The sequence below is a fragment of the Colossoma macropomum genome, unplaced genomic scaffold (assembly GCF_904425465.1).
Source record: "Colossoma macropomum unplaced genomic scaffold, Colossoma_macropomum, whole genome shotgun sequence".
Lineage (NCBI taxonomy): Eukaryota > Metazoa > Chordata > Actinopteri > Characiformes > Serrasalmidae > Colossoma > Colossoma macropomum.
This window is the reverse complement of record NW_023494810.1, coordinates 34,410,096-34,437,379: the sequence shown is the minus strand read 5'-3', so window position 1 is coordinate 34,437,379 and position 27,284 is coordinate 34,410,096. Positions and strand designations below refer to the sequence as shown.

Here is a 27,284-nt window from a genome sequence, read left to right as displayed (position 1 = left end):
ATAGAACCATTTGAACCAACCTGAAGAGCCATCTCACCATGCAAAGAACCATTTAACCATGAAATGGCTCCATACAGAACTCACGGGTCTAAATCATGCTAAAGAACCCATGAAGAACCATCTTTTCTAAGTGTATATAAGTACCTACCTGTATGTACTAATGTGTGTTATCAATTGGAGCTGGATCAGTTTAACTAAAGTAAGTAATTTCTAAGGAATTTGACTTAATTTGACTTAATTAGTATGAATCAAATTAAACAAACAACAAAAACTAACACTAGTTAATGTCATATATATTAGCATCAGGCTAGTAAAGTGGGCTCATTCAGCTTAAACAGGACAGAAATCAACACATTTCATTTTCTTATTAGAGCATCAGTAATGAATTTTAGGATAAAGTAACTGAGCCAAGTCAAGCTCTGTTTCTGTGGTTAGTCTCGTCTCCCGGTTACCAAAAATCAGAAGTGCCGTTGTCTGTTAGCAGGATTCGAGAGGGTGATTCAAACACGGCTATTATTACTGCAGATCTGATTAATTATAGGAGGTAATTCTCTCTGGAATGATTAGTTAGCAGACTTATAAAAACCACAGACAAACTATATTAAAATCACAGACCTAAACACGAACGCAGCTACAATAAAGCTTGAAGGCTCCCTTTAATCATATCCTGTAGATTAGCTGTATTTCTACAAGTTATGGTGTTTTTTTGTACTCAAAATACACACACACACACACACACACACACACACACACACACACACCTACAGTGCTCATATGTCTGCAGGGACCCTCCCTTCCTCCGCTGGGGCCTTTATGTGACTTCAGGTCATGAAAAACAAAGCCTTGGTGCTCATGTTCAGTGGCTAATGAGCTCCTGAGCTAACTGCTACTGACAAAGCTCAGCTCCATCCTGCAGGTCCAGGGGCCGCGCCGACCCCCCACTTACAGCCATCACACTCAGAACGATCAAAAAGGAAAAGCCAAGCTGCTCTCAGTTCGGGGGGCGACCCCAGCGTGACCCCATTACTCTCACTGTTACTGCGAGAGCTAGCGGCTAACCACTGCATCACAATTGAAACCACTTAAAGTGACGGTTCAGCCAAAATCAAATTTACAGCCCTCCTCTTACCACAAACGTAGTCAATCAGCCAAGACATGCTTGTTTTTTTAGTTTTAGCACTGAAGCTACAAGGCTAATGTAGCTAACAGGTAACAGACAGCCAATAGCTTAGCACGGTGCTAACTTTGTGCTTAAATCACCACACACTCTCCTCAAACCGTGTGGAGGTGTTCAGTATCTCTAATAGTCTTGATTCTGTGGTTTCTGACTGTATGACTCACTGTTATCTACAAACATGGACTAAAGTATGTTAGCAAAAAGCTAAAAACATTAGCAAGAAGCCTGAATTCTGTCTGTACTTTTGTTTATACATGTCAGCTTGGCTTTAGAGTAAGGAAGAAAACAGGGAAAATTAGCTTTTTCAGACTATTACTAAACAGAATAAGAAGAGTCGGACCAAAACACTAATTGTTACTAATAATGAAAAAAAGCAAGCAGCTACCGGTTAGCATGATGCTAATTAGCCATCTAACTGGAGGTTCCAGTAGGACATATGCTGCCTTCAATTCCTCCTCGGAAGTACGACTTGATTTGTGTTCAAGTGGTTTTGGTTGGAAATAAGACAGATACACTGGAAATAGCAACGTCAACAAAGCGAAGAGCAGAAGATGTTTATGAGAAGAGCGATGGTTTTATGCAGTTAAACGTATTACATAACGTGCTTATATCTGTATTTCCATGTGTGGATTGTTTTAGCCTGCAGTGTTAAGATTGTGGCTGATGAATAACTGAAATACAGTCAGTTTATTAGCAGCTATCATTGTTTTTTTGTTGACATGCCCCCGACTCAGAAACTCAGGGCTCAGTGAAAAATTCCCACTAGTAAATACGACATCGTGGTGGCGTTCGTGTGTGCTCATCTCCAACAGGACCTGAAGGCAGCATTAAAACTGCTGGCTACTCCTTGGCTGGACCCTGTAGCCCCGTTTGCAAAACGCCGAGTCATATTTAGAAAGAGCCCACGGCGCCGTCTGTGTTTTTTAATTGGTTAGAAGGTCAAAGAAGAAGTGCAGCGGTCTGCAAGTCTCACAGAGACACAGGCACAAGTGTTATTAATGCTGCTTTAAACACGCAGATAAAATCATGTAACAGTCACAAAGGACAGGAAGTGCAGATATGAGTGAAACAATCAACACACAAACACAAAGTTAACACCAGATGGGGCCTCACTTATAAAATTTAACTAGTGATTACTAGCTCACTTTAAATTTCAAGGGAGAATTTCATTGATTTTTCAAAATTTCACAAGTGTTGAGATGTAAACAAAGTCATTCAGAGTGGTTTGGTGTGGAACGGTTCATTGTACAGACACATCATGATGCTACTTTTACGTTCCTAACAGCTAATCGAAACCTGCTTAGACTACGGCTCATATTCGCAATCAGTGACATATCTAGAACCTCCAGAAGGACCAGAGTGACATTTTCTGGCTCCACCCAGTAAATGGTGGTATATTACGGTGGTAGTTAATCTAACATGTAAGACCTTCAGTCCAGCTCCTGAAGTCCTAACCAATAGGAGAGCAGCTCTGCTGTATCTACCCAGATACCACAGAGAGAACAATCCTGATTGGATGATTTTCTCTTGAGCGTTTCCAGAATCTAACATCTTTAAAATAAAATCGAATATATTATCACTTTCATAACAAAATCTTGTATTAAGAATCTTTCAGGAGAAGGAAAAACATTCTTAAAGGGGAATTCCACCAAATCTTCATAGTTCAGTGTGTGAGATGTAATCAGAGTGATTCAGAGTGGTTTGGTGTGAACTGGTTCAGATGTCTTTACAGTGGTGGTGATAGGAACCAGGGGTCGCCATGACTACAACACAAATATAGACATTTTATTTACTATCCAGAACCACCAGTGAACCTACACGAGTCTTCTGAGTTTATATGGAATGTTGATGGAAAATAGTGGAAAATCTGAAATAATAAGTTTTCTTTGGGGACTATTTTGCCTCACAGCGCCCTGCATGTATCCCTCCACCATGAACGGAGCTTAAGTTCTCTAAACTATCATAAAACAGTGTCTCAGTCATCAGGCAGTGAATTCATAACCATTTCATGTAGGAACTTTCTGTGAGGGAGCTTTTAGAGGTGGACGTCTGGTTCCTATCACCACCACTGTTCTAGAACTGAGCATTTCACTAGAGTGGATAGCGTCTATTTTATAGAAAGAGTTTTTGAAAAGAATAACAGCTGGTGTATAACGGAAAAGATGTTTCTAATCTCTCTAATAAAAGTAGCATTAATCATAATGTAGCACATATATTTCTTGTATGTGTAATGCCCTCTCCTCACAACATGTATCATGAAAAAAAGGAAAAAACTTTAATGCGATCTATATAAAAACCCTTCAGCTGTACACCAGCAAGGCTGAGCTGTAGGGAGGGGTTTCTGATAAAGTGGCCACTCCATCTCAGATTGCTAGATCAGCCTCTCTTTGTCTACAATCGTGTTTACCACGTTAAAAATGGCAAAAACCGATCCTAACAAAGGGCAAGTTCACTAAGTGAGTGCACACAGCTCATGAACCTCCGTCATACATCACAAGACACGATCCTCAGACGTGTGGTTCACAGGGCAGGTGTGAACGCATCATCAAACAAGACGCTTACAGTTAATTTCCCAGACACAGTCTAAGCCCAGCTTTGGTCTGAAGTGTCCCTTCAGTGGGGATTTCCCAGTGAAAATCCCTCCTCCGTCTAAGACTGAACATAATCTGCAGTGTATAAACTCAGAGCAGGCCCTGTAGATTATGTAACTCCATGCTAATCTGAGGCTGTGACTGGGTTTATGCGCATAAATTAGCATGTAATACGTTTCTCACTTGGATGTGGTGTAAATCAAATGGACGCTGTAAAGCATGACCCCTCCAGAGACCACGCGGCCCGTCGTTTTAATTCATTACCGCATCCTAATCAGAATAACACCTCATTTCGTTTAGATTACTTTATTACAGAAAGTCCCTCAGAGACAGAGTGGATTCTAGATTAAAAAAGCTAAACATTCAAAATGCAAAATAAAAGCCAATGTATCGTCACTGTTAGATCAAAACCTCACTTTTCTCACCATTTGAAAACATCAGCTGCCTTTTACATTGTGTGAACATCTCATGATGAAAGAACCAACAGAAAGAGTCCAAAATGAATTATTATATTATATATAATATAAATATTACATTATATTATAGGGAAACTACAACTTTTTTTTTTTATTTCTGCATAATTTAATGGTTAAGATGTAAAGTCATTCAGAGTGGTTTGATGTGAAACACTTTTCTAGAGTTCTAGAGTCAGAACTGTTCACAGTGGTGGTGATAGGAACCATGATACATGTTGTGAGGAGAGGGCATTACACATACAAGAAATATATGTTCTACATTATGATTAACGCTACTTTTATTAGAGAGATTAGAAACATCTTTTCCGTTATACACCAGCTGTTATTCTTTTCAAAAACTCTTTCTATAAAATAGACGCTATCCACTCTAGTGAAATGCTCAGTTCTAGAACAGTGGTGGTGATAGGAACCAGACGTCCACCTCTAAAAGCTCCCTCACAGAAAGTTCCTACATGAAATGGTTATGAATTCACTGCCTGATGACTGAGACACTGTTTTATGATAGTTTAGAGAACTTCATGGTGGAGGGATACATGCAGGGCGCTGTGAGGCAAAATAGTCCCCAAAGAAAACTTAATAAGTTTTATAAGTTAGTAAATAAAATGTCTGTAAAGACATCTGAACCATTTCACACCAAACCACAGTCACTCTGTTTACACCTCACACACTGAACTATGCAGAAAATTTGGTGGACTTGCCCTTATAATATTTTTTATTTTTATTTCGATTTTGGAAACCAACAGAAAATCGTCCAATCAGAATTGTTCTCTCTGTAGTATCTAGGTGGATTCAGCCGAGCTGCTCTCCCATTTGTTAGGGCTTCAGGAGCTGGACTGAAGGCCTCACACATTAGATTAACTACCAACATAATTAGGAAACGACAGAGGAATAAACCAATCACACTCTGATTTACAATCAAACATCAGTCTAGTCCTTCTGGAGGTTCTAGATATGTCACTGACTGTGAATACGAGCCGTAGTCTAAGCAGGTTCTGGTTAGTTGTCAGGAACAGAAAATTAGCATAGTAGCATTAGCAATTAGCATTGTATGAGAGCTTTTTACATTTACGGCCTAAACTGAAGACCCAGCTCTATCAATTACAGTTAATTTAAAGAAGAAGGAGAAGGTGGTCTTAACTTCAATATACATTACTGTAACAGCACTTTAAAGTAAAGGGCAGCTGGCATTTTCAAAGTGTCTAAAACAATGAAAATGGAAAAATTACAACAGTTAAAAGATTATTATTAATTACTATATTACCATTAATATTTAAATATGACAGTAACTGCAATCATATATATATATATACACACACACACACACACACACACACGTGTGTGTACAAAAATTAGAATTATACAAATCTATGTTTTGCTCAACATACATGATAAACACAGACAGGCAAATCAGCACAAGGCCGAAATCTCCACTGAACTGCATTCATGCATCCCAGATCCGGGAGGGAATGAGGGCATCTGCCTCAGACGCTCAGCGCTGACCATGATTAATACTGAATCACTGGATGCGTACAGTACGGGCAGCTCTAGTTATTCATAATAAAACAGGCTGTGTGGCGAAGCGCATAAAAAAAACAAGAGTCATGAAAATGAAGTGAAGTCTTTCTGAAGCCGTAATAAAAGTGCAGCTCTGTGTAACTGCAGGACAAACCACAGCCTTTCCATAACTGACCCAACAGCAGTGAAATCCACACATTAAAGCCTTCACTTTCATTTTCATCTTCTTTTCCTTTATTCCCAGCTGAGACTCATCACGCCTCATGCTCACAAACGTGTGGACACACACCCACGCGCTAACTGTGCTGGCAGAAAAACATGACTGGACTATGAGTGCGCAAGAAAACAGCGTCCATTTAAAGATACGTGCACAAAGATGAAAGAAGCACTTAAACATATCGGGAAAGTCTTCGTTAGCCAGATATCTTGAGCCAGAATGATAGTAGAAGAGATAAAGTAGAGCTGGGCAACAGGGCCGAATGGGAAAATATCTAATTGCGATTTTTCTGACAAATATTGTGATTTAAATTGCGATTATTTTCTATAAATTAATGTTCAGACATTTTTTTTTACCAGAGAGACCAGAATATCCATTTTTTCTGGCCTGAGGTTTGACCCCTTAATGTAGCGCACCAGAAAGCCAGTAAGTCGTGGTTGTGATGTCCCAACACATGGAGGTTTGGTTGTATCTGACAGTGTACAACTCTGTGTTACTGGGTTAAAATTCCCCTATTAAAACATAAGACAACCTTTTGATAATGAATTATTTGAAAAATTGCTCTCTCTTAAATTGCGATATCGCAATGTCGATATAAAAACGATTCATCTTTCAGTCCTGGCGATACGGCCAAAATGTAATGTCACAATACTTCAAGAAGTTTTCACGATACACGACGTGTCATGATGTTCATTTTTTCTGACATCTGATAAATTGGAAAAAAAAAACAAACGTAGTGCCAAATTTAAAAATTACTATAAAAAACAACACAACGAAAATGTGGTTTTAAGGGTTCTTCAGTAAACACAGTGGTTCTGTTTAGAACCATTCACACTCCGAGAACCTTTTGCATGCATTAAAGGGTTCTTTGCCTCATGAAATCTTCATGAGTTCTTCAGATTGATGGAGGATATGTTGAATGTGTGTCTTCATAGAACCTTTTCAAAAAGAGCTTGACAACAGCAGAACCCTTTTTGGTGCTATGTAGAACCATATACAACACATTCTCAATCTGAAGAACAATTTCACCATGCAAAGAATCATGCAAAAGGTTCTTTGAGTGTTCATGGTCCTAAACAAAACCACTGTCTTTACTAAAGAACCCTTGAAGAACCGTATTTTACGTGTGTATAAATATAATGATTTATAGTCAACATTTCACCCACTGAGCTGCACTAAAGCCAGTAAAACAGGACTAACTGTCCTCTCTTTGTGATGAAACACACAGTCAGGAAGTGCTTTTTAAATAGTGACAATCCCCATGATTTGCTCATAAAAGCTTATGTGACATATTGTGATGTAATTTATCACAATGAAGACAAACATTGTAATACTGCCCAACCCTAAGATAAAGGTCACTCCTAATGGACAACTCACAATTGGGATTAAAGGAATACTTCGGTATTTTTCAACCTAATCTCAGTCTACTGTATCTGTCGCATAGGTTCAATGACCAGTAATAATAAACAGCTCACTGAAAGACTTGAAATAGTCAAAGAGCAGCTTCGTCGCATTAATCGACTGTATGCTGCAACTGCAACACAGATTAGGCTGGATTATGTCAGTGGTTCCCCTGGCCTGCACATTTCGGTGCTTTCCAACATTATTAACAAGCTTTTTGTGATATTGCTTAAGGAGCGGCAACACAAACGAGCAGGACCAGGGCTGGGCACCACTTCGTTAAATTATTCAGTTTACTCAGAAATCCTGCTTACAATAAAAACAGCTTTGCTTTTCTTAATGCATATCGGCGCTGTCACAACAAACCTTGTGTCTCCAAAATGGTAAACTTACAGGAGAAGGATAAAACTTTAACATGCAATGAAAGTTAATGGAACCACATATTTTTTCCAAGAAATTATGGACCATTTCTGTTAGCCTGTCAATCATGAAACTCATTTAATAAAAAACAGGGACACTGCAGTTTTCAAATTATGCGAAAAAGTAAAAAACAGCGACAAAAGTGGAGATTTAAGGTTTTCGTGTGACCGTGGCAATATGCAAACATCAGCTTCAAATGGATTTTAATCAGTCAAGATTAGTTATGATTCTATTTCTCTCATCTAGATTACGACCACTCTGAGGTTTTCAGATTTCTCCACAACTTCCAGCTACACAAGGAAAGGACAAGATCGAGATTCTGAAAAGAGCCCCACCCAAATCAGCAGTGGAAACAGGTGTTCTTACCTGAGACGGCGATCCTCATGGAAGCCTCCAGTGGCCGGTTGTTGTCGAGTGCACGGCTCAGTCGGATTTCCCCAGTCGTCTGGTTCAGGATCAGCAGATTCAGGTCATTTCCCGCCTCGAAGCTGTACCGCAGCTGGTCTGAGGCGTCCGGATCGTGGGCTGGAATCCGCCCGATCACTCCCGATGGGAAGCTGTTGGACCTATCCGTCACATAGTTGTTGAAGATGATCTGGAAGTTCTTGAGGACCGGCATGTTATCGTTCTTGTCAATGAGCTTGATGTGGACAGTGGCTCGGCTGACCAGAGGAGCAGATGTGGCCTGGACTACGATTATGTATTCGGAACGTGTTTCATAGTCAAGGTCCATCAGTGCTGTGAGTTCACCAGAGAAGATATCCAGCTGGAACACCTCTGGGACATTACCCTCAACAATCTGGTACATGATCTGGGCATTGCTACCTTCGTCCGGGTCCGTGGCAGAAATGTGGGCGACCACCAGCCCTATGGGGCTATTCTCCTCCACGTAGATATCAAACTCATCCTTCTCAAACACCGGCGGGTTGTCGTTCACGTCCAGAATCGTGACCTGAATGTCTACAGACGTTTTGAGGGCAGGAACTCCCTTGTCCACGGCGAAAGCCTGAAGGTTGTAGATGGGTGTGTTCTCACGGTCCAGGCGCCTCAACGTGCGCACGATTCCTGATGTGGACTCAATAATAAAATCGCCATCACCATCGTCGCCTCCCTGAAAGGTGTAGAAAACTCGGCCATTCAGGCCAGAATCCCGGTCAGTGGCTGAAACCTGGACAACACTTGTGTAGATGGGTACGTCCTCCATAATTGAGCCCAGGTAGCGGTCCCGAAGGAAGCGGGGAGAGTTATCGTTCACATCGTTCACCAAGATCTCCAGGTAGGTGGTGTCAGATTTCTGAGGAATTCCGTTGTCGCGAGCCGTGATGGCGAGCGTGTAAGATACTTGGTCTTCGTAGTCCAGCTCCATCTGAGTCGTCACAGCACCCGTATCGGGGTCTATGTTAAACTGAGGGATGCTGTCATCCATGAAATATGTGATCCTTGCATTTTCTCCAGTGTCCTCATCTGTGGCGCTAATCACCACGACAGTGGTACCCACAGGACGGTCCTCGTTGATGTTGACGGTGTAATGCGAGCTTTGGAATACAGGTCGGTGTGTGTTGGCATCGGTGACGTTGACGTACACTTTGGCAGTGTCGAATCGTGTGCCATCAGAGGCTGCGACGCTCAGCACATACTGCCGCTCCAGCTTGTAGTCGAGCGGGAGTGCTAGAGTGATTAGCCCTCCGCCGCTCTGACTTGTGATGGAGAAGCGGTTTCGGGTGTTCCCGCTGGAGATCTGGTATGTCACAACACTGTTAATGTCCTGGTCTACTGCGGACACAGTGACCACACTGGTACCTACTGCTGCATCCTCATTCAGACGCATGTAGTACGCCTTCTGTGTGAACTCAGGATTGTTGTCGTTCACGTCCAGGATGGTCATGCTAATGCTAGCAGAGGACGACATGACGGGAGTTCCGTGATCCCGAGCTTCTACTCCAAAGTTGTAGAAGTCCACACTCTCTCGGTCCAGCTCGGCCGCCACTATAATCCACCCGGTGCTGTTGTTTATTGTGAACGGGAAGTTTGGCGTTGTTTCTGTGAGACGGTACTCCAGTCGGGAATTGTCACCAGAATCTGCATCTACGGCTTGGATGTGTATAACAGAATATCCAATTGGAACATTTTCTAGCACAGTAGCTTGGAATGGAGTGCTAACAAAAATCGGAGCATTGTCGTTGACGTCCAGCACTTGCACAGTTACCAAGCCGGAGATGTTGGACAGCGGCGGACGTCCACCGTCTTGTGCTCGGATGCGAAGCGTGTACTCTTTATTCATCTCGTAGTCCAGCTGACTCACAAGATCCATCTTCCCTGTTTGTGCATCGATGTAAAACTGTCCTCTGGTGTTACCGCTCATGATGCTGAAGTGAACAACCGCATTACTGCCTCGGTCCTGGTCAGTAGCGGTCACCTGCAGGATCTCAGTATTTGGTGCTAAATCTTCTGGTACCTGCACAATGTAGCGCTTCTCGCTAAACTGTGGGGCGTTGTCGTTGTCGTCTTCCACCACAATGTGCACAGTTGCCGTGGCGCTGCGAGGACCAGGATCACGCCCTTGGTCGTTGGCTTCAACCAGGAGCATGTAGGACTCAACCGTTTCGCGATCCACAGGGCCACGGGTCCGGATCACTCCAGATCGCGAATCAATTTCAAACACGTCATTGGATCCATTGCTGTTGAGGATGCGGTAGAGGATGTTCCCGTTAATTGGGGCATCTCCATCGGTGGCCCGGACTGTCAGCACCTCGTAGCCAATCTCCAGGTTCTCCCGCACGCTCTCTTTGTAGTCCTGCTGCTCAAACACTGGGTCGTGGTCATTCGTGTCGCTCACAGTTACGGTCAGAGTTGCCATCGCACTCCGTCGTGGCGTTCCATGATCAATAGCTGTGACTCGGAACACGTGGGTGTCCTTTGTTTCTCTGTCCAGCTCCTCCACTGTGGACACCAGGCCGCTTTCGGGGTCCACAGCAAAGAGGTTATTTGAGCGGCTGTCGAACAGGGCCTCGATGAAGTAATCCAGCCTCCCTGCCTCACCCTCGTCCGGGTCCACGGCTCTTAACAGGACCACAGAAGTCCCGGCTGCTTTATTCTCCGGGACGGAAACCTGATACATTGGTGGCTGAAACTGGGGGTTAGCATTCGCACTCCTCTTCCGCCTGCTGAGCAGACCAGACTCTGAATGCTCTGCCGCTCTCCATAGCAGCTTTTCCAGGTAGCGCTGCCTGAAGGGACCCTGACCCAAGTGCCAGCGGACATGCGTGGACCTTCCGCGCCCCTGGGCCACTTTTTCCGTGCAGTGCAGGTCAAACTCCAGCAGCGAGCCATCCTGAAAACACAGAGGCGCAGAAACGACTAACCACTCCTTGCTGAAGGAAACGGCAGTTCCGGTAACATTACAGGACAATCCATGAGTCCTGGCGCCAGGCAACACATCCTGTACACGGAACAGTCCAGCGCCCACCTCCAGGCAGTCTACCTGCGAGCCAGGTGCTTGCAGCAAACTTATAACCTCCATGTCCCATTTCTCTCTGCGCTTAGGCTTGCATGCACAGTTCGACCCCCGAACGTGCACCAGGTACCGACTCACTACCAAGTGCCTGAGCTTGACCCCTGTGACCCCAGCGCTCGTGCAATCCGCCACCGCTTGCAGCACAAACGGATTGGACAGCAGCGATTCGCATCTCAGCGAGTCCGAAATGGATACAGTTCCAGCCAGCGCATCAACGCGCACAGAGTTCTGAGCGAATCTGGGAGAGATTACCTGCTCCAAGGTGCACGAGGCGCTCCCGTGCGCGCTCGCGATCACCGTGCCAGGTCGCACATCTTCACCCACGTGCACGACAAAGCAGTGCAAAAGGGAAAAGCGCGAGAAAACAGCGAGAAACAAACCCAACTTCATGCCTGGCATCTCTCCCTCGGCTCCTCCGCACCTCCTCCGCTCCTCCGCACCTCCTCCTACTCGGGCTTCTTCTGCTTTGTTTAGTTTCTCACTCACTTCCAGCCTCACCTTCAAACTTTTCCTCTCCTCGCGCGTCTTTGTTGTTCAGGATCCATGCCTAGTCCTGCGCGCGCGTAGCTCCGTAGTCAATCCCGCACGACTCGAGAGACAGAACGCAGCGCGAGCGCAGTCCGCTTCCAAAAACCTGCTCTCTCGTGCGCTCTCCTTCGCTCTCACACACGCACGCGCTGCTCGCCCCGCTCGGTTTGAGTCACTCATTAAAATGGCTCCTACCAGCCTGCTGCGCTCATTTACATAAACCTGTTTCAATACGGCGGGAGAGAGAGGGAGGGAGGGGCTGAGAGGGGAGGGGCGGGGTAGCTTGGTTGGGGGGGGGCAGCTTTAAAAAAGGCAACACCTCCAGCCCCGGTAAAGGACAGAAAACGGGGGGAGGGGGTGTTTCACAAAGGATTACTCAGTTAGCTGGATAACTGAAGCCCAAAGTGAGCACAGTCTCCATCAGCTCTCTACTATAGGACAAGCCTGACTTTGGACTGAAAGGGGAACCCCACCATATTTTCAAAATTTCTACATAATTAGGTGGTTAAGATGTAAACAGACCCGTTCAGAGTGGTTTGGTGTGAAACGCTCCGTTCTAGATAAACTTACCGAGTCAGAACTGTTCACAGTGGTGCTGATAGGAACCAGACGTCCACCTCTAAAAGCTCCCTCACAGAAAGTTCCTACATGAAATGGTTATGAATTCACTGCCTGATGACTGAGACACTGTTTTATGATAGTTTAGAGAACTTAAACTCCATTCATGGTGGAGGGATACATGCAGGGCGCTGTGAGGCAAAATAGTCCCCAAAGAAAACTTATTAATTCAGATTTTCCATTATTTTCCATCATCAACATTCATATAAACTCAGAAGACTCGTGTAGGTTCACTGGTGGTTCCGGATAGTAAATAAAATGTCTATATCTGTGTTGTAGTCATGGCGACCCCTGGTTCCTATCACCACCACTGTAAAGACATCTGAACCATTTCACACCAAACCACTCTGAATCACTCTGATTACATCTCACACACTGAATTATGTGGAAATTTTGAATAAACGGTGGAGTTCCCCTTTAAAAAAGAGAGTATAGTATCTTGGCTGATTCAGAGCCAGGATTGGGACCCCCTTACAGAATGAACTGTAGTACTGCAATAATGAACCACAGTGCTCTGTAATGCTCTAATAATAATCTATAATACTTACCTGGATTTTCTGTTTTATCTCTTTTTTATTCTTCTACACAATCAGTTCATCTGCTGTGTTTGTGGAGCTTTTTGGGCAGCACTGCTTTTTCACTCACACTCTAAACAACAAAAATGACGGAACTGATCTGAATTCATCACGTATCGCTCATATAATAATGGAGGCAAACACCTACTAATAATCCATAAATTGTAAGCCTGTGGATCAGAAGCCTATAGATAAATTATGAAACTTAATAAACTGGGAAAAGTTCAATTCAAGCTTCAGCCTGTCCAATAGGAGAGGAGGAAGGAACGTTCCTATTGGACAGTCCCCAACTTGGATTTAAATAACAATTATAGTCCAGGCTTAAATGTAAAATTAAAGAAAGGCATTTATGTTTTACTCAAAATAGCAAGATTAGTAAGACATCATCATCATCATTTACCGTGCAGTGTTTAAATAGCGTCGAATTCCGCTGCTCTGCTACCCTCTGCTGGTCAGATCGCATCAGTGCAGGCAGCGCGGCGGCAGCAGAGAAGAGGTCTGTTCCATTCTGATCTGTTCCTGCCTACTCCCTACACCCTACTCCCTACACCCTACTCCCTACACCCTACTCCCTACACTTTATTGGACAATGAACACACTTGTGCCCTTTTTATTATGTTTCATCTATAAGTGATTTAGTATTGTTGGTGCTTACATCATAGGGGTGGGCAATATGGCAAAAATATTATCTCTGAATTCTTCAAGCCATTTCAGCATTCTCCAAGCCACAGTATTTCTAGGATTTAAGTTGGAGCAGACAAAATATAACCTGGAGCGCCACATACAAAAAAAATACCCTAGTCATAATAATAAGGGGTGGCACGGTGGCGCAGTGGATAGCGCTGTCGCCTCACAGCAAGAATGGCCTGGGTTCGATTCCCGGCCCGGCCGGAGTTTGCATGTTCTCCCCGTGTCTGCGTGGGTTTCCTCCCACAGTCCAAAGACATGCAGTCAGGCCGATTGGACGTGCTAAAATTGCCCCTAGGTGTGAGTGTGTGAGTGTGAGTGTGTGTGTGTGACTGTGTTTGTCTGTCTCTCTGCCCTGCGATGGACTGGCGACCTGTCCAGGGTGTATCCTGCCTTCCGCCCAATGACAGCTGGGATAGGCTCCAGCACCCCACCGTGACCCAGAAGGATAATAATAAGGTTTATTATAAAGATTTTATTCGACTGCGCTGCACTAAATCCAATTAACCAGGTCTAATTATGCAAACTTTCTAATAAAACGTATTTAGTGCTGTTCAAAGGCTGTAGAAATCAATGACGCACTCAGGAAAGAATATCATAACAATTTATCACGATAAAGATAAAATATTGTCATATTACCCAGCCCTGTTACAGCCTACTCCCTACGTTCTATTAGAACGTGATCATGCCTGCACCCTACTCCCTACGTTCCATTAAACGTGATCATGCCTGCACCCTACTCCCTACGTTCTATTAAACGTGATCATGCCTGCACCCTACTCCCTACGTTCCATTAAACATGATCATGTCTGCACCCTACTCCCTACGTTCCATTAAACGTGATCATGCCTGCACCCTACTCCCTACGTTCCATTAAACGTGATCATGCCTGCACCCTACTCCCTACGTTCCATTAAACGTGATCATGCCTGCACCCTACTCCCTACGTTCCATTAAACGTGATCATGCCTGCACCCTACTCCCTACGTTCCATTAAACGTGATCATGCCTGCACCCTACTCCCTACGTTCCATTAAACGTGATCATGCCTGCACCCTACTCCCTACGTTCTATTAAACGTGATCATGCCTGCACCCTACTCCCTACGTTCTATTAAACGTGATCATGCCTGCACCCTACTCCCTACGTTCCATTAAACGTGATCATGCCTGCACCCTACTCCCTACGTTCCATTAAACGTGATCATGCCTGCACCCTACTCCCTACGTTCCATTAAACGTGATCATGCCTGCACCCTACTCCCTACGTTCCATTAAACGTGATCATGCCTGCACCCTACTCCCTACGTTCCATTAAACGTGATCATGCCTGCACCCTACTCCCTACGTTCCATTAAATGTGATCATGCCTGCACCCTACTCCCTACGTTCTATTAAACGTGATCATGCCTGCACCCTACTCCCTACGTTCCATTAAACGTGATCATGCCTGCACCCTACTCCCTACGTTCTATTAAATCGTGATCATGCCTGCACCCTACTCCCTACGTTCTATTAAACATGATCATGCCTGCACCCTACTCCCTACGTTCCATTAAACATGATCATGCCTGCACCCTACTCCCTACGTTCCATTAAACATGATCATGCCTGCACCCTACTCCCTACGTTCTTTTAAATCGTGATCATGCCTGCACCCTACTCCCTTCGTTCTATTAAATCGTGATCATGCCTGCACCCTACTCCCTACATTCTATTAAACGTGATCATGCCTGCACCCTACTCCCTACGTTCCATTAAACATGATCATGTCTGCACCCTACTCCCTACATTCTATTGAACATGATCATGCCTGCACCCTACTCCCTACGTTCTATTAAATTGTGATTATGCCTGCACCCTACTCCCTACATTCTATTGAACATGATCATGCCTGCACCCTACTCCCTACGTTCTTTTAAATCGTGATCATGCCTGCACCCTACTCCCTACGTTCTATTAAAAGTGATCATGTCTGCACCCTACTCCCTACGTTCTATTAAAAGTGATCATGTCTGCACCCTACTCCCTGCGTTCTATTAGAACGTGATCATGCCTGCACCCTACTCCCTACGTTCCATTAAATTGTGATCATGCCTGCACCCTACTCCGTACGTTCCATTAAACGTGATCATGCCTGCACCCTACTCCCTACGTTCCATTAAACATGATCATGTCTGCACCCTACTCCCTACATTCTATTAAAAGTGATCATGCCTGCACCTTACTCCCTTCGTTCTTTTAAATCGTGATCATGCCTGCACCCTACTCCCTACGTTCTATTAAAAGTGATCATGTCTGCACCCTACTCCCTACGTTCTATTAAAAGTGATCATGCCTGCACCCTACTCCCTGCGTTCTATTAGAACGTGATCATGCCTGCACCCTACTCCCTACGTTCCATTAAATTGTGATCATGCCTGCACCCTACTCCCTACATTCTATTAAACATGATCATGTCTGCACCCTACTCCCTACATTCTATTAAACATGATCATGTCTGCACCCTACTCGCTACGTTCTATTAGAACGTGATCATGTCTGCACCCTACTCCCTGCGTTCCATTAAACATGATCATGTCTGCACCCTACTCCCTACATTCTATTAAACATGATCATGTCTGCACCCTACTCCCTACGTTCTATTAGAACGTGATCATGTCTGCACCCTACTCGCTACGTTCTATTAGAACGTGATCATGCCTGCACCCTACTCCCTACGTTCTATTAAACATGATCATGCCTGCACCCTACTCCTACGTTCTATTAAACGTGATCATGCCTGCACCCTACTCCCTACGTTCATTAGCATGATCATGCCTGCACCCTACTCCCTGCATTCTATTAGAACGTGATCATGCCTGCACCCTACTCCCTACGTTCTATTAAACATGATCATGCCTGCACCCTACTCCCTGCATTCTATTAGAACGTGATCATGCCTGCACCCTACTCCCTACGTTCTATTAGAACGTGATCATGTCTGCACCCTACTCGCTACGTTCTATTAGAACGTGATCATGCCTGCACCCTACTCCCTACGTTCTATTAGAACGTGATCATGCCTGCACCCTACTCCCTGCATTCTATTAGAACGTGATCATGCCTGCACCCTACTCCCTGCGTTCTATTAGAATGTGATCATGTCTGCACCCTACTCCCTGCGTTCTATTAAACGTGATCATGCCTGCACCCTACTCCCTGCGTTCTATTAGAACGTGATCATGCCTGCACTCTACTCCCTGCGTTCTATTAGAACATGATCATGCCTGCACCCTACTCCCTACATTCTATTAAAAGTGATCATGCCTGCACCCTACTCCCTACGTTCTATTAGAACGTGATCATGCCTGCACCCTACTCCCTACGTTCTATTAAATTGTGATCATGCCTGCACCCTACTCCCTGCGTTCTATTAAAAGTGATCATGCCTGCACCCTACTCCCTACGTTCCATTTAAGTGATCATGCCTGCACCCTACTCCCTACGTTCTATTAAATTGTGATCATGCCTGCACCCTACTCCCTACGTTCTATTAAATTGTGATCATGCCTGCACCCTACTCCCTACGTTCTATTAAAAGTGATCATGCCTGCACCCTACTCCCTACGTTCCATTTAAGTGATCATGCCTGCACCCTACTCCCTACGTTCTATTAAATTGTGATCATGCCTGCACCCTACTCCCTACATTCTATTAAAAGTGATCATGCCTGCACCCTACTCCCTACGTTCTATTAGAACGTGATCATGCCTGCACCCTACTCCCTACGTTCTATTAAATTGTGATCATGCCTGCACCCTACTCCCTACGTTCTATTAAAAGTGATCATGCCTGCACCCTACTCCCTACGTTCCATTTAAGTGATCATGCCTGCACCCTACTCCCTACGTTCCATTAAACATGATCATGTCTGCACCCTACTCCCTACGTTCTATTAGAACATGATCATGCCTGCACCCTACTCCCTACGTTCTATTAGAACGTGATCATGCCTGCACCCTACTCCCTACGTTCTATTAAATTGTGATTATGCCTGCACCCTACTCCCTACGTTCCATTAAACATGATCATGCCTGCACCCTACTCCCTACGTTCCATTACACATGATCATGCCTGCACCCTACTCCCTACGTTCCATTAAACATGATCATGCCTGCACCCTACTCCCTACGTTCTATTAAAAGTGATCATGCCTGCACCCTACTCCCTTCGTTCTATTAGAACGTGATCATGCCTGCACCCTACTCCCTACGTTCTATTAGAACGTGATCATGCCTGCACCCTACTCCCTACGTTCCATTAAATTGTGATCATGCCTGCACCCTACTCCCTACGTTCTATTAAACATGATCATGTCTGCACCCTACTCCCTACGTTCTATTAAACATGATCATGTCTGCACCCTACTCCCTACATTCTATTAAACTTGATCATGTCTGCACCCTACTCCCTACGTTCTATTAGAACGTGATCATGTCTGCACCCTACTCCCTACGTTCTATTAGAACGTGATCATGCCTGCACCCTACTCCCTACGTTCTATTAGAACGTGATCATGTCTGCACCCTACTCCCTATGTTCTATTAGAACGTGATCATGCCTGCACCCTACTCCCTACGTTCTATTAGAACGTGATCATGCCTGCACCCTACTCCCTACGTTCTATTAGAACATGATCATGTCTGCACCCTACTCCCTACGTTCTATTAAATTGTGATCATGCCTGCACCCTACTCCCTACGTTCTATTAAATTGTGATCATGCCTGCACCCTACTCCCTGCGTTCTATTAAACGTGATCATGTCTGCACCCTACTCCCTACGTTCTATTAAACATGATCATGCCTGCACCCTACTCCCTACGTTCTATTAGAACGTGATCATGCCTACACCCTACTCCCTGCGTTCTATTAGAACGTGATCATGCCTGCACCCTACTCCCTGCGTTCTATTAGAACGTGATCATGTCTGCACCCTACTCCCTGCGTTCTATTAAACGTGATCATGCCTGCACCCTACTCCCTGCGTTCTATTAGAACGTGATCATGCCTGCACCCTACTCCCTGCGTTCTATTAGAACGTGATCATGTCTGCACCCTACTCCCTACGTTCCATTAAACATGATCATGCCTGCACCCTACTCCCTACGTTCTATTAGAACATGATCATGCCTGCACCCTACTCCCTGCGTTCTATTAGAACGTGATCATGCCTGCACCCTACTCCCTGCGTTCTATTAGAACGTGATCATGCCTGCACCCTACTCCCTGCGTTCTATTAGAACGTGATCATGCCTGCACCCTACTCCCTACGTTCCATTAGAACGTGATCATGCCTGCACCCTACTCCCTGCGTTCTATTAGAACGTGATCATGCCTGCACCCTACTCCCTACGTTCCATTAAACATGATCATGCCTGCACCCTACTCCCTACGTTTTATTAAAAGTGATCATGTCTGCACCCTACTCCCTACGTTCCATTAAACATGATCATGCCTGCACCCTACTCCCTACGTTTTATTAAAAGTGATCATTTCTGCACCCTACTCCCTACGTTCTATTAGAACGTGATCATGCCTGCACCCTACTCCCTGCGTTCTATTAGAACGTGATCATGCCTGCACCCTACTCCCTGCGTTCTATTAGAACGTGATCATGCCTGCACCCTACTCCCTGCGTTCTATTAAACGTGATCATGCCTGCACCCTACTCCCTACGTTCTATTAGAACGTGATCATGCCTGCACCCTACTCCCTGCGTTCTATTAGAACGTGATCATGCCTGCACCCTACTCCCTGCGTTCTATTAAACGTGATCATGCCTGCACCCTACTCCCTGCGTTCTATTAGAACGTGATCATGCCTGCACCCTACTCCCTGCGTTCTATTAGAACGTGATCATGCCTGCACCCTACTCCCTACGTTCCATTAAACGTGATCATGCCTGCACCCTACTCCCTACGTTCTATTAGAACGTGATCATGCCTGCACCCTACTCCCTACGTTCTATTAAACGTGATCATGCCTGCACCCTACTCCCTACGTTCTATTAGAACGTGATCATGCCTGCACCCTACTCCCTACGTTCTATTAAACGTGATCATGCCTGCACCCTACTCCCTACGTTCTATTAAACGTGATCATGCCTGCACCCTACTCCCTACGTTCTATTAAATTGTGATCATGCCTGCACCCTACTCCCTACGTTCTATTAGAACGTGATCATGCCTGCACCCTACTCCCTACGTTCTATTAAATCGTGATCATGCCTGCACCCTACTCCCTACGTTCCATTAAACGTGATCATGTCTGCACCCTACTCCCTACGTTCTATTAAACGTGATCATGCCTGCACCCTACTCCCTATGTTCCATTAAATCGTGATCATGTCTGCACCCTACACGTTCCATTTAAGTGATCATGCCTGCACCCTACTCCCTACGTTCCATTAAACATGATCATGCCTGCACCCTACTCCCTACGTTCCATTAAACGTGATCATGCCTGCACCCTACTCCCTACGTTCCATTTAAGTGATCATGCCTGCACCCTACTCCCTATCGTTCTATTAAATCGTGATCATGCCTGCACCCTACTCCCTACGTTCTATTAAATTGTGATCATGTCTGCACCCTACTCCCAACGTGCTATTAAATTGTGATCATGCCTGCACCCTACTCCCTGCGTTCTATTAAACATGATCATGCCTGCACCCTACTCCCAACGTGCTATTAAATTGTGATCATGCCTGCACCCTACTCCCTACGTTCTATTAAACATGATCATGCCTGCACCCTACTCCCTACGTTCCATTAAACATGATCATGCCTGCACCCTACTCCCTGCGTTCCATTAAACATGATCATGCCTGCACCCTACTCCCAACGTGCTATTAAATTGTGATCATGCCTGCACCCTACTCCCTGCGTTCTATTAAACATGATCATGCCTGCACCCTACTCCCTACGTTCCATTAAACATGATCATGCCTGCACCCTACTCCCTATCTTCTATTAAATCGTGATCATGCCTGCACCCTACTCCCTACGTTCCATTAAACATGATCATGCCTGCACCCTACTCCCTACGTTCTATTAAATTGTGATCATGCCTGCACCCTACTCCCTACGTTCCATTAAACATGATCATGCCTGCACCCTACTCCCTACGTTCTAGTGAATTGTGATCATGCCTGCTCCCTACTCCCTCCCTACCAGCACCTTTAATGATGTTTCGGCATTTGACCCATTACCTTTATGTAAATCTTCACTAACCAAGCAAAAACAAGCAGAATGCATATACTATAGTCTACAAACATATAACTGTGCCTAATGACTTATCTATTCTGTGTAGGGCACTAATATGTATATTTAAGTGTTCAAAATATTCAAAACAGTACCTCATTTTTTCTGTGCACAAAATTTCACAAAATCAAACCTGAACATGTTCAGAGCAACCAAATTAAAACTGTAAATAAAGATATATTCAGCCTGGTTGGTTGATCACTTCAGGCTTCCAGACGCATTTGTGTATCACACTGATGTGTGTGTTCTCCGTGCTGTGTGTGGAGTATCTAGAACTACAGAAGGATAAATTATCAGACTCAGTCGTCTAAGAAAATCTCCAAACTCTTGTTTTTTATTAGTTTCATTCCTTTTCGACTCCTGTGGTGCGCGTGAAGCGCCGAGATGCTGTTTTGTACACTTTTAAAGATCACCAGCCGTTTGCGGGCAGCACACGGTCAGAGAGGAACAATTTACGGTTCTACACTTCTAGAATTTCACTGTTTTTATTGTTGCTGGAGGCTCCAATAATACATGAATCTTAAGCTTTACAAAAACAAAAACAGACCAAAAAAACAAAAAAAACAAAAAACAAAACACGTAATATAACCACCCCCAAACAAAAATAACAGAGTGCAAAGCTGAGAGAGAGAGAGGCTGAAACTGAGAAGAGAAAGACAGAGAGAGAGAGAGAGAGAGAGAGAGAGAAAAGAGAAGAGAGAAAGAGAAGAGAGGCAGAGGGAAAAAGAAGGGAGATTTATCTCTAACCGTCAGAATATAATATAATACTACTCAGTGAGAGAGTGAGAGAGACGGGGGGGGGGAGAAAGAGAGAGAGTGAATGTTTTAAAGAGGGAAAAGAATGAGACGCCTCGTAACGTGCATCAATACAAAATAAAACAAAAACAAAAACAAAACAAAAAGCAAATGCATTTTCTCCTTTTTTGTCGTTTGTTTTCCTCAGGCGGGACCGGACAGACGCCGCAGCTCAGCGGTGACGAGAGACGACAAAACTAGAACAAATTAAACATGAGGTGAGGGGGAGCGTGAGAGAGAGAGAGAGAGAGAGCGAGAGAGAGAGAGAGAAGCGAGGGATGATGAGGGAGGGCGTCTCTAGCTTTGCTGTTTGCGTTTGTTTAGCGCTCCGATCAGGTCGGTCCGCAGAGCCTCCTGCTTGGACTTATCAGCCAGCGTCTGAACACTCCTGCAAAAAAACAGAGAAGGAGGGATTAGAGGAAGACAAGTGAATACAGAGGAGGGGGTTGAGGTTAGGGTTAATGCAGTGAGGAGCACACGGACACCGGATACCGGCCGTCTCTCTCTCTGACCGTGCAGCTGAAACTAGAAACAAATACAAAACAACACCAGAAAGAACCAAAGGCCTGTTTGTTGTTCCAATCAGCAGTGATCAAACCTGCACCCTCCACTCGATTCTGCACCATCATTCTGCCTTCACTAAAAAGTTCTCACTACACTCAAAGACTGTTCTTCAAGGGTCCTTCAGTAAAGACGGTGCTTCTACATAGAACCATAAACAATCGAAGAAACATTTGCATGGTGAAATGGTTCCTCACACTGATTGAATGTGTTGTATATGGTTGTGCACAGAACCAAAAAGGGTTCTGCTATTATTACAAGACTGGCATCGCAATAATAGCAGAACCCTTTTCAAAAAGGTTCTACATAGAATGATAACATCATGAGAACAGCAGAAACTGCCTGTCCCAAAAACATGTACAGTCGTAATGAGTGCTTGCATACTTCCTACAAACTCAAAAATGCACAGTAGGGGGCGATAAACTGGTTGAAATTCTTTTTAAGGTTTAACATGCTGGTTCCCTCTCCTCTTGTGTAGTGGCAGCAGTCTGAGGTCAGTCAGTCCAGTTTATGGTCAAAGGAGTGATATCAGACTGTAATGAGTTAATGGGGAAGAGAGAGCGGAAGGAACAGCCAGTCTCTTAGGGTTAGCCGTTAGCCATTAGCCTAGCATGGAGACTATATAATAATAACAACTGCTACACCACTGAGGAAGCCTCCACTGTGAAAACTCAAAGCACAGCTACTAATGAGTTCTCAGTGTGCTATCTAGAACATCCAGTCAGCTCAGAGAACTGCGCAGTATGTAAACATGTTTACATGCACATGCACAAAATGAAGCTGGCGCTTTCCTGCTGCAGCCTCTGTGGAATCCAGTCCAGCACAGTATCTGGGCGTGATGCTCTCTCCTCTTAGGAGCTCATCATTTTAAACAGGACAGTGATGGTCTGGACTCTCAGTCAGGGTTTAGTTACAGCTCTGACTAGTGCAGATTGGAAAGCAATGAATTGACAGTAGCCACGTTTACATGCAGCCTGATAATCCGTTAATAATCGACTAATAGCTCAATCTGAATAAAATATGTCCATGTAAACACCTCGATCTGAATAGTCTACAGTTTCTATCCAACTGATCGAGGTGGGTGATCCTGTAAATAATCCGTTAAATAGAAGAATAATATCCGTGTAAACGCCTGTATCTGATTACATTCCCTATCGGAAAGTTTAAGTCCGTTCTGATCATGTTCGTCACATCATAGTGAAAGTTTATAGCATTCAACATGGCGGACCAGAAACTGGTCTGTAGAGGAGACAAAGTTTATGCTCTGATCTTTAAAAGACGGCGGTGGGACGGACTGAATGGGTCTGATGCAGCTGGTAAATATTATCTATAATTTTAAATACTGTTGGTTCTGTTCAGGTCTACTGATTCTTAGAGCGACAGATTGGATGCAGACTGGTTCAAAGGGAGAGGACTGTAGGTGTGACTGGCTCACGGGTCAGGTAGGAGGACCCCTTTGTAGAACTTTGCTTAGCGCCCCAAGGGAACTGAGAACCGGCTCTGAATGTAAACATTTACTTTTGTTCACTGTGTCAGAGATTAAGCTGACGAGTGACCTTACTGGTGTACAGTGCTGACCTGTAAAAGCTGAACTACAACAGAAAAAGTCTAGTTAGGACTGAGCAGCGTAAGAAACATTAAACATCGGCAGTGATGCGTAAACTGAGTACATGCTCCAGTTTCTTATTTATAAACTCTCATTCCTTTCACATTAAATTATTCAATGCTTTCTAATGCCTTAAGAGCTCAAGAAAGGAAACAGCATTTCTCAGCACAATGCATACAAAATCAAATAACACACAATGTCAATTATATTCAAATAGACTGGTTCGATATGAAGCTGTACAATATTGACGTAAAACGCGATGTTCGATAAAGCTGTCAGATTTAACGATGACAATATCAGAACTATTATTAAACTAGTGCACCTCTGACTGCATACTATGCAAGTAACGCAGCTACCCCTAACATCGGCCGTCCCCCAACATCGGCCACTTGCGCGTATTGCGCAATTCCTCTCTCTCTCTCTCCGCCAATTGCTCAGGCGAAATTCAAAACACATAAGCTTGCACCTCACAAGGGCATCTAAACTTTATTCTAGCAAAAAATCATGTCTGAAAACAATATTTAAGTATCACTAATAACGTTGTAATTCTGCGTGTACAAAACCGCATGGAACACAACTCATTTTCATTTGGCGATGGATATTCGTCTGTGCAGAAAGTTAGCTTATCGGTTAGCTTTCTCTGCTCTGAGGTAGAAAAAGTTTGCCGCCATCGTAGTGTTACGTATATGGCGTAAGGGTGCCCACAGAGAACAAACTTAGCCTCATTGTGAAGCATTGTAAGGCATTGAATCTGGTAGGAATGATGCGTAAACGCGATTTCTCATTTGACTGGCACAATCAGGCACACAGCAAAGAGCTGAGCTCCATACTTAGTTAAACAAGCAAATCAAGCTGAATAATGAAACAATACAATAACGTCACATTTTACTAATGAATATATACATATATTTTATGTTTTTTACACTTTTATACGCTACATCTTTTTAGGCTGAAAGATGACTTACGGAAAACCGGAAGTGAGGTGGCCGATATTGGACCCCCATCATTCTAGCGATATTAGCGTCAAAGTAAACAAAAACATTATTATTGAAAAAACTGTTTTCTCATCGTGTCAAATGACTCTTGGACATTGATCTACACACATATCTCTCCCGAAAAACATTGATTTGGGTGAGTAAAGTGCTTTCATTTATTTACAGCCTATTATTTTAGCCTAGATTCCCGATGTTTTGTTGTGAGGTGGCCGATAACAGGGGTACTTACGCAGACCTTTTTTTGGATGTGTAAACAGAAATCTTCAAGGGTTCTTTATTAAAGGAAATGGTTGCATATGGAACCATGACCACTCAAAGAACCCTTTGCATGATTAAAGGGTTCTTTGCGTCATGAAATGGTTCTTCAGATTGATGGAGAATATGCTGTAGATGGCTTGCTATAGAACCTTTCTGGAAATCTCCTTATAGAGCACCCAAAAGGGTTCTTCTATTGTTATGATGTCAAGCTTGTAACAACAGAAGGACCCTATTCAAAACGGCTCTGCACATTTTCCATCAATCTTAAGAAAACTTTCACGATGCAAAGAACCGTTTAATCATGCACAGGGTTCTTTGAGTGTTGATGGTTCTATATAGAACCATTTTTTTCATCAAAGAACCCTTGAAGAACCATCTTTTTTGAGGTGTACAAGACGATGTGTTCAGGGCAACCAAATTAAAACTAAATACAGATTTATTCAGCCTGGTTGGTGTGATGTCTTCACTTCAGCCTTCCAGACGTATGTGTGAGTCACACTGATGTGTTCGTTCTCCGTGCTGTGTGTGGAGTATCTAGAACTACAGAAGGATGAGTTATCAGACTCAGTCATCTGAGAAACCTTCAAACTCCTGTGGTGCGCGTGAAGCGCCGAGATGCTGTTTTGTACACTTTTAAAGTGTACACGTTTTTATTGTTGCTGGAGGCTCCAATAATACATGAATCTTAAGCTTTACAAAAACAAACCAAAAATCACAACCACCACCAAACTAATATAACAGTAAGCAAAGCTTCAGCTAAGATGGAGAGACTGAAGTTGACCAGAAAGTAAAGAGGTGGCTCTAAGAAAGGTTTTCAGTAAATAATTTTTTTTTAGACACAGATTCGGCAGCCTCAGCCTGCAACAGCCACACATTCACTTACACACGCAAACCAAAAGATTAATAACTATAATAACACTAATAATACCGGTAATAATAAAGCCCTCTTTACTCTGCTCTTACAGATTACAGCAGCAGTTCTGACTGTGACAGATACGAGGTTTCAGTGATGGAAGTGCATAAATACACAAACAAAATGTAAATAAGCACTTTTTCCTTTTTAGAGTGGTGGATCAGCTAAAGGACACATTAACTTGTAATAATTAACTTGTTTACTGACTTTTCTGCGAGTCCTACTATGCGCTAAAGCTGCGGTTCTCGATAGCTGACACCTGAGACTGTCTGCCGGCGCGGTGCGGGCCATTTCGTCCGGTGCTCAGTAGCCTTCAGATGGCTGCAGTAGTCTTTCTGTGATTCCTTCTTTGGTGTAAACAGATTAGAAACTGGCCAAAACATAAGACGCAGCTCTACGCTGCCCTCTGGTGGAGCACAGAGTTCAGGCTCACGGTTATTAAATAGTGTGATACTGTTAGAGTGAAGCTAATTCTCATAGTTTAACAAAAAATCTAATTTACCATTCAATTTTTAGGATCACCAGGACACCAACTCTTTCCCTGGAGATATAAATTAGCATTACAACTACAACGGTCCTCTCCAGGCTCCGCCCACAAACATTTGTAGCTGCTGGACAAGCTTTACTGAACGCTGGTAAAAATCCCATTAAACCTTATGAGCTGGACTGTGATGCTGTAGCTACTCTAAATAAGGCAGGTTGTAAACAACATCAAATTAGCCACCATGCTAATATCCGCTAAATTACACCACAAAATACTAGACCTGTTTTATCCTAACAGCTTGACCAGCTTTATAATTTGATGATGAATAACTCTCTCTCAACGCAAACTGTCATATAGTGATAATACTACTCAGAGTGAGAGAGAGAGAGAGTGTGGCTGAGTGAGTGAGAGAGGAAGGAAAACGAAGGTGGAGAGAGAAAGAAAGAAGTGAAAGAGGCGTGGCGAATAATATTTTAAGCGAAAAGAAGTCTAAGCATTTTCTTCTTTTTTGCCGCTTGTCTTCCAAGAGAAGACGAAACAGGAAGGGCAAATAAAACATGAGTGAGGGAGAGGGAGAGCGGGAGGAGAGCGAGGGACGAGGACGCCTCTAGCTCTGCTGTTTGCGTCTGTTGACTGCTTTGAATAGTTC

General features: G+C 44.0%; 2 protein-coding genes across 3 annotated transcripts in view; both read right to left on the bottom strand.

The window, feature by feature from the left end:
- Positions 1-11,742, bottom strand: part of celsr2 (cadherin, EGF LAG seven-pass G-type receptor 2) — a 104,843-nt gene extending 93,101 nt beyond the window's left edge. The window contains exon 1 of the mRNA XM_036559827.1: positions 8,164-11,742. Within this exon, the coding sequence (XP_036415720.1) occupies positions 8,164-11,710 (3,547 nt within the window). The 5' untranslated portion in view covers positions 11,711-11,742. The remainder of the gene's footprint in view (positions 1-8,163) is intronic.
- A 9,592-nt stretch (positions 11,743-21,334) lies between these two features.
- Positions 21,335-27,284, bottom strand: part of capzb (capping actin protein of muscle Z-line subunit beta) — a 29,097-nt gene continuing 23,147 nt past the window's right edge. The window contains exon 10 of one of the 2 annotated variants that reach the window (XM_036559323.1): positions 21,335-22,206. Coding sequence is in view for 1 of the 2 variants with exons in the window: in XM_036559324.1 (XP_036415217.1) it covers positions 22,116-22,206 (91 nt within the window). In the remaining variant the exon portion in view is untranslated. The remainder of the gene's footprint in view (positions 22,207-27,284) is intronic. The other variant, XM_036559324.1, reaches the window with a different exon arrangement.